Here is a 12,226-nt window from a genome sequence, read left to right on the forward strand (position 1 = left end):
AGATTCTTAGTGCACTGTTCAACCGCCTTAGATTAACAACCATCTAGGTTGTAACCAAGTCAAATCACTGAGTCGTCTTTTTTTTTTCTATTATTTGATTTTATTTTACTGTTGCTATTTTAAGAGTTGAAAGCACGAAGAAGGTATATTTTATTTTATAGGCAATTCACCCCTCCCCTCTTGCTGGCCCCACTGCACCAATAAGTGGTATCAGAGCCAGACTGCCTCAGAAGGACTGACCACCGACTGAAGCATCAAGATCAAGACGATGGCCGGTGCATGTATTCATCCCCCGAAATTTGACGGAGACTTCGCTACATGGAAACGCCGAATGGAGGTATTCTTCAAAACAGAATTTGATATTCTTTTAGTTATGAAATATGATTTTGCAGTCCCTAAAGACAAGGAACAATACAACTGGACGAAAAAGGAGCAAGCTGATTTTGTGGCCAACGGAAAGACAGAGTTCCATCTGCTCAGCATTTTGCCACCCCAGGAGGTAAGTTGGATCGGAAGCTACGACTCCGCCAAAGACTTCTGGGAAAAATTCCTGGAGCTCCACGAAGGCACCTCAGAAGCAAAGTTAGCAAGGCGCGATATTCTCCGGACTCAGCTTACAAATCTCCGGATGAACAATGGCGAGAAGGTAGCACAACTCCAAGCAAGAATCAAGGAACTAATAACTCAACCGAACAACCTCGGAGAATCGGTAACAAACCGAGACTCGATTCGGTATGCGCTCAACGCCTTCCCAAGAACTCCAGAATGGGTGTCCTTAGTAGATGCATACTACATCTATAAGGACTTTGAGGTAAGTATGTTTGAAATTTTATTCTCTACCTTTGAACTTCACGCATCTCGAATTGTAGAACCTAAACAAATAGAGAAATCAAATCTCAATGTTGTCCTACAAGCTGAGATGGATGATCCCGTCTCTGAAGCGTCTATCGATGAAACTGAAGTGGCGTTATTGGTAAGAAAGTTAAATAAGTTTATTAAGACTAATAAATTTAGATCACAATCGAGAAAGCATCAACGTAACAGAAGGACGTACAATCTGATGCTACAACTGCAACGAGGAAGGACACATCAAAGATGACTACCCAAAATTAAAGAAAAGGGACAAGGAGAAGTCTCAAAGACCGACGTCCTCTAAATGCAAGAGTCTGAAGGTTACATGAGATGAATCATCATCCTCCGAATCAGAAGTCGAAGCCTTCTCAGGAGTAGCACTGATGGCCAACCATCAAATTGAAGAAGAAACCAGCTTAGAGATGAGCATAAATGAAGGGGGAGAATCATCAAAAGAAAGCTACGATAAATGGAGAGTATCAGAAATAGAGGTAAGTAAGGTACGTACTCTAACCCCTAAACAGTCTTTTCAATTTATCAAAATTCTTACAAAAGACTTAGTAAAATCAGAAAAAGAAATTGCTAACTTAAAATTAGTGTTAGATAATTTAAAATCAGAAAATGATAATTTGAAAATGCAAATTGAAAATCTGAAAACTGATGCATGCTTTAAACCAAACAAATTTCAAAAAAACAAAGCTTAGAATTTATGGAAAGTTGAATTGGTATATTAGAAAACATCAGGGACAATTTAGAAAAGTTTCCAAAAGTTATATACCTCCTAAATACTTGATTAATCCAGTAGAAAGGAACTTATACTGGGTTCCAAAATCTTTTCTAGATTAAATTTTTGTAAGTTAGCGCTTTCAGCGAGAAAAATTAAATAGTTATTTTCTTTATGGGGCTTTGTCTAAGAAAGTGGTTGTTGCTCCAATAACCAAGAAGGCTTAGTGTCTCGCCACCGCGTGGAAGCCAAAATATTGAAATAAAATGTTTAATTAACTTACTAATAAAACATGAAAATAGAAATTAGACAATACTTTAACAAGTTTTTTTAAAATATTTTTTTTGGAAATTTCTCAAAAATATTTTGTTTAAATTACCTAAGATACCTTAGAATTTATTTTGAAAAATTCCTATCCCATTTTTGCTGTGATCAAAGGAGGAGAGATAGAAACAAGTTTAGGGGGAGTTAATATTTTTTTAAAAAATTGGTACTTAAAAATTTTTTTGGATAGGAACAAGTTAATATTTTTTTTTACTTAGAAAATAATAAATTCTATTATTGCAATCTTTATGCTTAAAATGTTAGTTTAGTAATTTCTTTAAATTATTTCTTGTCTGTTTTTTCCCTAACTTGAGCTTGGGTTGATGCACATCAAAAAGGGGAAGATTGTTGGTCCCCGTGATTGTTTTGATGTGATCAACTAAGTTAGGTTAGGTCCTGTTTTGGTTTTGATCCTTGTGTCAAGTGTGTAGGAGTTTAGGAGTGTAGGAAATCGAGCGGAAGACGCAGCTAGCGAGAAGGACGACACAGAAGGGAGCCGACGGGTTTGGTGCGTCCGAAGGACGAAAGAGCTGTGGAGGAGTACACCGGTGGACAAGAAGAACGTGTGCGACATTCGAGGGATGAGAAGCCGAGGTGGAAGCCTGCTCGAGGAGAAGGCCGAAAATTGGGTTCGGGTGAGCCCTATTTCGGTTGGCCACAATCACCCAAGCAATCGGGACTTCGGAAGCTAAAAAGGAGAAAAAGAGAAGCTGGAGCTATTTATACCCTACAGCATTGAGGGCGCCCTCCATGGCTTTGAGGGCACCCTGTATGGCGTTGAGGGCGCCCTCAACCCAGTCTTTGTGACCGTTGGCATGCGGATAAAGCTTTATCCGCTTATTCCCTTGGAGGCGCCCTCAACCCGTTTGGAGGCGCCCTTAACCCCTTTGGAGGCACCCTCAAGACTCGAGATAGGATTTTTAGAAGCTATATAAAAGCCCCTGGAGCTAGGAAATAATCATTCAACTCCGTATTCAATTTCCTAACAACTCTTGAGCTCTTTAAGTGTGTAAAAGGCTTATATGCCTTTAGAGAATGAGATTCTTAGTGTGCTATTCAACCGCCTTGGATTAACAACCATCTAGGTTGTAACCAAGTCAAATTGCTGAGTCTTCTTTCTTTCTTTTCTGTTATTTGATTTTATTTTACTGTTGCTATTTTAAGAGTTGAAAGCACGAGGAAGGTATATTTTATTTTGCAGGCAATTCACCCCTCCCCTCTTGCCGACCCCGCTGCACCAACTTATAATCGTTCGACTGTATGCGGGGATGCTTGTTTCTGGAGAGTGAGGAACTGAGCCCCCAGAGACTCGACCGACCTTTTGGTCGGCCGACCTTACAACTAGGGATTGGTCCCTAGCTACTGAAGTAATATCTCAAGTTGTCTAAATCTAGTCAGATTTTTTCTGAGCTACCTAACATGCTCCGTGGGTCTGAGGATATCAAGCCTTGTAATTCCAATCACCTTTTTACCTAGCCAACTGTGTATAGGAGGGTAAGAGAATGAACAGTAATGCCCACATGTTTGATTGACTTTATGTGACGTTGCATTCTAAGTAAAAGGCTGGGTTATTGGGACCTAACCCCGGCTGTCCTTTAGACAGGCCAGTCTTCTTTTCGTCCTAGCCAAATAATAAGCGATCAGATGCACAAAGAGTTGTGGTGCCTTTATGTCCCTCAGGCTTGGTCGACCATTGGGTCGGCTGCCCTTAGATTAAGAGGCCTTAGTAATAGACGAGAGGCTAGGCCCTATTCAAGGATGACCCTTTGACTACTACCTTTCCTTAACTTGGACCGTCACCTCACCTTGACTTTATCTTCCACGTCAACCCGGGGCCCACATTTAACACCCCGCATCAGGATGGTTAATATGTATTGTGACTTTGTGATTATGAGTTTGAGTTGTAAGGTAACGTAAGATTAAGTATAATTAATAAATCTAACGTGATCTCACTCTTCCTTAGAGTCATATTGACGTTAGTCCATACGGGTTGGTATAATTGGTAATTATATGAGTGGGTTTCAATAGATCTTGGTGTTAATTCTTAGCGGATGTAAAATATACTGTTAGGTGTCTTACCTCCCCTGTAAATTGTTGTTGTGTTAAGGTAAAATATCCCTCATGATTTATCTGTTTATATTTAATTGATAGACCGACGATACTAAACAACTTGAGATGAATATTATTATCTTTTACTCTATTATTGACGAGAGTTTTCTATATTAGTGTTGCACCTAATGGTATAATTTATTATATTTTTTATTATGCTTAAGTTTTGTTAAATATAATTTTAAATATATCTTATGTATATAATTAATTGTATACATTTTTAAAGTAAATTATTATATTTATTCTTAGTAAATTCACAGGATATTTGATATACAATAGTATAAATTATATCTTACTAGTTGAATGTATGATCTGGCTTTTGTGGCAGTAAAAGAAGTCAGCTACTTAGGGCTTTATGTTTGAAATTTGTGGTAGTGAAAGATGTCAGCTAGTTAGGGCTTTATGTTTGGAAGGAAGATATGAACTCGGGATAATAGTGCACTGATAGGGTGTGTTTTAGTTTTATATATATATTATCTTTGAGAATGTTGAGCTAATAGATTGTCATTGCAAGTGCTTTTTAATTTATTTTGATGGTTAATAAAATTTTTTTTATAAAATTGAATTCTTAAAATTAATTAACTTAAACTGAATATACGGTATAAATTTTAAAAGGAAAACTAATTTCAGTTGGCAAGCTGATTTACGGACTTTGAATTTGTTTAACTTTCACAATAAATTTTTCTTTTGCTTAAAATCATTGCGAGGTTAATTTTTGATGAAGTTTTCACAACTTTTTTGAACTTTCTACGAAAAGCAAGCAAGCCAAATTGGATAGATAAAAATAAATTTTGTTGATCAGAATTGGATCAGATAGAAATTTTCATCACTCAATTATAATACATATATGTACATACATATAATTAATATATACATATAATATTGCTAAAATGCCTATGCATATATATGCATGTATATATCTTGGCTGATCAAATTCTGACTATTTAACATTACCTGTTGGATAAAAGATAAGATTAATATGAAAATTTAATAAAATTATGATTTACAAAAATTTCTGAACGATTTTAGAAAATATGGAAATGTGATTAATTAAATATTAATAAAACAAGAAAATTAAAATCAAGGCGCAATAGGCTTACCAGGCACCTAGCTCGGCCCAATACGCCTTTTCCGGCACACGTTACTACCGAATTTATTTTTTTAGTCGAGGGGAAAAAAATCACAAAAAGCCAAGACGCTCAATTAACAGCTCAAGTCTTCCACTAGAAATCTAATCACGTAAGATGATTTATTCATCCCTAATATTTTAGAAAATTTGTTTTTAAACTAATACGGAAAATGTAAATTATAAATGACTATTAATCATCGGTAAATTAGAGAAAAATCCCCAATCATAATGTTAACTTTGCATGTAATCTCCATGTCCAAAAAACTTTGTTTCCACTCCCTGCATGCAAAGTATTACTTGTTTCAACTCCCTCATGCAAATATTGATACCTAAATTGCCCCTCAGATTTTTTTAGTACAAAAATTTCAAAATTGAGTACAAAAAGTCCAAAAATGAGTATAATTCTTCTTAAAGTCAGTACTTTATATTAAAAATCGAGTATATTTTCTATCAAAATTGTTCCTCTTATTTTTTAGGGTTTAGGGTTTAGGGTTTAGGGTTTAGGGTTAGGGTTTAGGGTTAGGGTTTAGGGTTTAGGGTTTAGGGTTTAGGGTTTAGAATCGTACTCAATTTGATAGAAAATATACTAGATTCTAAGTTAATATACTCAATTTAAGAGGATTTATACTGATTTTTAGACTTTTGTACCTAAAAATATCATGGACAATTTGGTAAAGATACTTAACTGGGGAATGAAAACAATGATTTTAATGGGTGGGAATTACATGCAAAGATTTGTTTATCAATAAGGACTACATGCAAAATTACCCATTAATCATTAACGTAAATGACAAGGCATGAGAAAAATATGCTCGACCTAATGTGTGAAAATTCAATATCTTAATCACCGTACCACACAAGGAGACCATTACCAGTCCAATCATAGACAATACCGATGGCTGTCAATGGCGTAGCCACATTGGAACAGGGTGCCAATTCTCACCGTCATTTTAATTAACCAACCGATTCATTATTTAATGATCGGAAAACTGAAATTGATTATAAATTTAGAAAGCACGATGGGCTGACCATGCGCCTTGCTCGGCCCAAATAAGCCTTTTCCGGCACGCAAAACTTTACTACTGCGTTTAATTTTTTAAGTCGAGGAGAAAAAGCAAAAAGGCTGAGACGCTTAGCTAACAGCTAGAGTCTTCCACCACGAGTCCAGTTTCCATATAGATAATATTGTACGTTCATCATACCGGTGGCGGTCGTGCCCTTTAACCACGCGCTACTCCAACCAAACCGACGCCTCTTCAGTCTTCACGTGGCTCGTCGAGCAAATGAAAGCAAGCAAGCACCAGGCGACCCACATTATCCCTTCGCTCCCTACGGACCTGGTATATTTCCTCAAAAGTATTTTACAGCGCGCAGAATTCTACCAGAAGAGTAACACATTTTTCGAATTGGCAAGGAGGAGCAGTGGCAGTCCCACACAAAATAAAATTAAGGCGCATGCAGCCACACACGCACGAGGTCCAACACCGATTCAGCAGACACGGTTGCAGAGGACCCCAACGCCTCGACTTGTCACTGTTCGCGGTGGCAGGCGGAAGGTCGGAGATATATGGAAGCGAGGTGTGCACTGTGTGAGTGATCCATAGACTGTAGTTTAAATCTGTTCTGCGGCTCAGCCTTTCAGTAGTCAAGCGTCAATGTAATACGTCTGCGTGGCTAGCTAGGCGAATGATGAAGGCTACGATGGCCGTAATCTACATCGCTCTAGCTTTTTAATTAATTTGAGGTCGGAGATTTGAGGGTCCGTTTTGAGCCCTGTGTTTTGGGCTGCATTTAATGGGGGGTTTAATCGTGGCGCAGACGGCAGAGGAGTTGGACAGAAGGAATCATGAGTGAGAGAAGAGACACTGGTGCTGCGACAGTGGTACTCGACTCTGCCGCAGCTGAGCTGGTGCTCTGTTGACGGTTCTGGGGAAAGAGAGAGAGAGAGGCACCGAGCGTTGCTGTATTATGCTGCGGCAGTGTTGCTGTTGCTGCTGCACTTGTTACGTGATTCGGGTTCCAGTGGCAGCGAAAGGGTTGACATTTATTACGCTTCCTCGGGGAGACAGAACGGAGAGTTTTAATTCGCATGAAACATCGTCCTTGTCTCGTCTTTTTCATTACGTCATAAAATATCGTACTAAAAAACATTTACATTTCTTTTTAATATTAAACGTTATAAATCCCCGTAATCTTGATACGTTGTTTGTTATGGGCGACTATGTCGCTGACATGACAAAGTTGTTCTGGTGATGCCATTGAATACAATTTAATTGAAATGAGAATCAAATTATACTAAATAATTAATGCATTACTTACACAGCTACTATATGGCAGAAGCCTCATGCAATTTGCTGCCGTTTTTACGTTACCACTTACAAGTCCTGAAGAGCTGCAACATATATCTTTAATGCCTCGCTATGTCACAATCCTTTTGCCGATCAATTTCATTTACATCTCTGTGTTTGCAAATAAGTAGCTATCTTCTTGGCTGTCAAATTGCTTAATACACGTACAGCTACGTGGACCATGCTCAATATCAATAAATCGATTCGTTTTGCATTTCACCATCTTCCTGTCACAATCCTTTGTCGAGTAGTTCGCTTTTTACATGCAACTTTTATATACAGGAAAATTTTCATCAATACACATCCTACTAACTAGCAGAGCTACACAAGTAAAATCATGATATAACTCCGGAAAGAATATACTTGCATCCCTTTCAGAATGAATTTTCCTGTATCTGGGTGGATTTCAAGTGGTTTTTGGCAGTTGAGTATGTCTGAATTACCACTACCACGTCAAAGTACCATACTCGATGGAGACATCACAAAGAAAAAAAAGGTCCCCTTTAATGGATATTGTTTCATTTGTAATTGATTGGCAATGTTGTTTTTTCACACGTCGTCCAATTTGTTCAAAATCTATTAGTTAATGAAGAAACTGCTCAGCAGTAGAACATTAGCTTCTTGACATTGTCTCGAAGCTTAGGCAGTGGCACAGTCGGTAGAGGTCCAGCTCTCGATAGCGTTTGTCTTGTGAATGCAGTAGAGTCTGACCTGTCGAGGTACAATCTGCCTCTGTATGCAGCTAGATGAGCATAATACACGGGCGGGGCGAGCGATACAGGTTTGGTGCACCTGACAAATGTGTAACAAAGATTGTGTATCAGTTTCTGCACTTCATCAGACTTGAACTGGTTCTCGTCCCATAGAACATGATAATGGGTTGGCCTACTTGTCCCCTTCATCCCCCAATGACTACACAGGTAGAAATCAAATTCCCTCGGATGCGTAATCACAGTATCCACAACAGTTCCAGGAGGTATGTTTTCGTCGAAGAACTGGCCGGTAGAAGCCTTCTTTTCATTGAAAAAGAGCCTAGTGTGGTGCCTTTTTTGGACCACAATGAAAGTAATAGTTGGCTTGTAATTGAGAAATCTCAAACAAGCCACCCTAATGGCCCGGAGCTCTTCCTTTAGCACCTTATGAAACATAGTCTCACTTACACCATCCCTGAAGAAGATAATTCTGCTAGGAAGTTTGTTACCTGATAAAAAGAACTCCTCAATTAGCTCACCAACCATATCAGCTAGGTCTTCGATAATCTCTTGGCGATGAGTTTGGGATCTCATCCTCGATGTGTATTTATTTGCTGCCGGCCAATTCATGCTGCCAACAACAGCTGCAACAGATGGACTAACATCATCCAGTGGGTGTGGATGAGTGACATCGGCACCCATGAAGATTGAGGGGTCATCCTCAGAGAAAATTGTCGGAATTTGGCAAGGAAGGGTGTTGTATAATGCTACATTGCAGCCACCAAGCTTAGCATTGATCTTTAGGGATAAATTTGCTAGAAATTGTGAAGTGAGCTTGGTTAGGTTGGAATATAAGCAACACTGACTTATGACACCAATGACAGTCTCGGAAATTCTCTTCAGATCAGCATAACCTTTATGTTTCTTCTCCATTATGCAGATAAGTAGTTGTAAATTCCCCGAAGCATCATGAATCTTCCTGAGCTTGCTTTCGAGAACAGGAACATTGTTCAGGACTTGCATCTGTTCAAAAATTGGGCTGATGACTGTCTTCTTATTCAAGAATATTCCAAGCTGTTCACATCTATAAGAGAGCTGGTTTATGAACTTAGGAATGCAGGATCTCTGCTCTGGGGTTCCACCAAAACTTACCACAGCCCATCTTGTAATATGGCAGCCTTCAGCTACGTGACTATCAAGAAAGTTCCATTGTCGATCGTACCGTGAAGGTGTTACATCTCTAACAAGCCCACCATCACCAAGCTTGAGCTTTGGAGGCTCAAGAATTCTTCCGCAGAGTTGTGTCATCTCGCGAGAAACTTGAAGCTGGAATTGATCTGCATAATGTCCGCTGCAAAGGAAAATGGATGTTAGAAAAACCAATCTATCAATGCAATTTTTGCCAAACGTAACTGTGAATTCACCTTGTTGGGCCTGCTCTTCCTCCCATAACATTGTTGATGATCTCCTTCCTTTCACAGGGTCGTTGGCAGCCCATCTTGAGAATCCTTGTCGCCTGCTCATCTGAAAGTTTTCCAAGGAACTTCTGGCCTTCGCAAACCATGCATAGCTCCATTGGCAGATAACATGGCTTACTTTTGCTGATTTGTAAGCATGGGAGGTTTCTGAATTGTATGTCATGATTATACTGGTCCCTGAAATAATCAACCAACATCAAGTATTTCCCATCTCTATCTCTAAACTTGAGATTCTCAGTCACTTCGTCTGTCAAGCCATAAACCCGATATCTCTGATCTGTTTCTCGGTGGCAAACAAAGACTCTAATGTTCTTTAAAGCCTTCTCAACTTCATTCTTTTCTTCTCCAATCAATCCCCTAGTCTTCCTCTGAGAGAGATCTCGTAGAAAATCACAACGCTTTTGAAGGTACGGGATGACACCGATGCTCTCATGAAAGGCAGTCACGCAGAAATCAACATTAAGCGCAAGGCCTTGTTTTGTTGGTCTGAGGCTTTGAAAGAAGCCTCTCATACCCACAACTCCACCACCAATGTCTTTTGCTCCGCCCATGGTGTTCGAGTACAACGACCTCTCCATCTGGATGCAATTCTCTGTTGCATTCTCGCGCAAGACAACATCCAATGCATGAAGAAAGTCTTGCGGCAGAGGCACACAGTCCTTCTCTTCCTTCAAAAATTTATCCAAGTCCTCACCGCTGAGCTTGGAAGTTAATCTTATGTTCACCCTGAATAATTTAGACTTCACTTTCCCAATCAAGCTTCCGTTTTGATTAGGCAAGCACCTGGTAACGGGAATAGGGAGACTTACAAAGAACTCAAGCTTGTGTTCTTGGAACTCAATTGGACTGTACAAGTTCTTTCTGCCATCAAAAACGGGCAAAGCACCTGAAAGCACATCCGAATTGTCTTCTACGAGTTTTCTCTTGATCATTCTAGCAATTTCCCTCGAGGGACGTGGGGATATATTCACATCATAATGGTAGACTCTTTGCGAGGGGTCAAATTGCACTAGGAAGTGATTTGCTAGGAGGTGAATTGTAGACCCCTCTCCACCTCCCGAATCAGGCCTCTTGGTGGCAACCAAAGCTTGTAAATCAAGCAGAGACTTTTGATCAAAGCCCATGCATTTTTCATCTATTTGGGAGCTTTTTTGTGCAAGAACTGAGTCGATTTGTGGTTTGATCACCTTGATTTCTGCAATCAGGTTTATGACATAAGTTCAGGGCAAAGAGCACTCATGCTAGCATGATTTTTGTTTCTTTTTCTTTTTCCAAGAAAAGAAAAAGCTAAAAACTTTACTTTGTGTCGTGCCACAACGCCCAGAACCACAATGACAAAAGTGCAAGTATGCAACAAACAAGGGAAAGTACAAGGAACTCAAGAACACCTGGAGAGAGCGGCAAGACAGCAACCTTGGCCTCCAACTTTCCATCGCAAACGGGCTTCTCCTTCCACAAGGCTTTGTGGATGTGAGCTTTCGGCTTGGGGATGTTGATGCCCTGCGGGAGGGACGCGATAGGAGGGATATGAAGGAGGAGAGGAGGAGGCAAAGGCAAAGGCAAAGGCAAAGGCAAGGTGAATGGAAGTGGTAGTAAAGCTGGGTACGCTGCAGCAGCCTGATATCTCCTGGTGTTGTGGCATGAGGCACCATGGAGTGGATGGCGATGATGATGGTGACTAGGATTGCACAGCTCCATCAGCTTCCTCTCTTCCATTGGGTTGCTTGGTGCTTTACCATCATCCTTTGCTTCTTCCATTCTCTCCTCTCTGTCAACAAGCTTTCTCTGTCTATCTATCTATCTATCAGTGTATTAGGTATTAGTCGTTTGGCGCCTATGTAGGCTTGATAGGAAGAGAGGAGCATGAGAGGGAAGAAGGGACAGACAGAGGGGATGTAGGCAGAGATCCTGAAGACAGGACAAGGAAAAGGTGGAGCCAGGGTGCGCAGAAGTGATTGTGAGCATGGCAGGAGGAAGGAAGTAAGGAGAGAAGATCCATTGGGTCTTAAAGTATCTTCTTCCACACTGATGTTAACACTGTCCCTGTACTAAATTCTCAAAGTAGGCATGTAAACTTTTATTTTGCCTTGTGGCTGCAGTAAATATCAGGGGCAAGGAAGGGCCTTTCGATTTCCTTAAAAAACCAACTGAGCAATGAGCATTGATCAAGGAGCAGCTGTTTATTCTACTTGGAGAGGCAGCATTGAATGAACACACTGCCGAGTCTCATGATAAAAAAGGTATCTTTGGGTAAGCTAAATGTCTCAAGTCAAAGAGAGAGTGCAAAAAACAAAGGCAGTGCGGGGGGATGTAGGTAAAGGACATAATCTCGGTTCTTGTTATGCGTGATTTTTTTATTTTTTATTTTAATTTTTTATCTTCAAAGCGTGATAAGATTTCATTGATGATGCTGTAAGAGTTGACTAGAGGAGATCGAATCCATTCATGGAAAAATAGGCCCGCTCTGTTTTTACAGCCAATAAGTCCATCATGGAATAGACTGTCAAATGGAAAAGAAAGAAAGGCGAGCACGAGAAAGGAAAAGATGCACCAAATAAAAAAGAAAAATT

The 12,226-nt window shown here is 39.8% G+C and overlaps 1 protein-coding gene across 1 annotated transcript; it reads right to left on the minus strand.

Annotated features, from left to right (window-relative positions):
• Positions 1 to 7,988: 7,988 nt before the first annotated feature.
• Positions 7,989 to 11,799, minus strand: LOC122029602 (protein argonaute 7-like). The gene is made up of 3 exons (XM_042588664.1): positions 11,045 to 11,799; positions 9,603 to 10,851; positions 7,989 to 9,529 (listed from the first exon to the last, which is right to left on the minus strand). Exons 1-3 carry the CDS (start codon positions 11,412 to 11,414, stop codon positions 8,086 to 8,088), a joined length of 3,063 nt encoding a protein of 1,020 aa, XP_042444598.1. The 5' UTR covers positions 11,415 to 11,799; the 3' UTR covers positions 7,989 to 8,085.
• Positions 11,800 to 12,226: the final 427 nt, after the last annotated feature.

This window comes from Zingiber officinale, chromosome 10B (assembly GCF_018446385.1).
Source record: "Zingiber officinale cultivar Zhangliang chromosome 10B, Zo_v1.1, whole genome shotgun sequence".
NCBI lineage: Eukaryota > Viridiplantae > Streptophyta > Magnoliopsida > Zingiberales > Zingiberaceae > Zingiber > Zingiber officinale.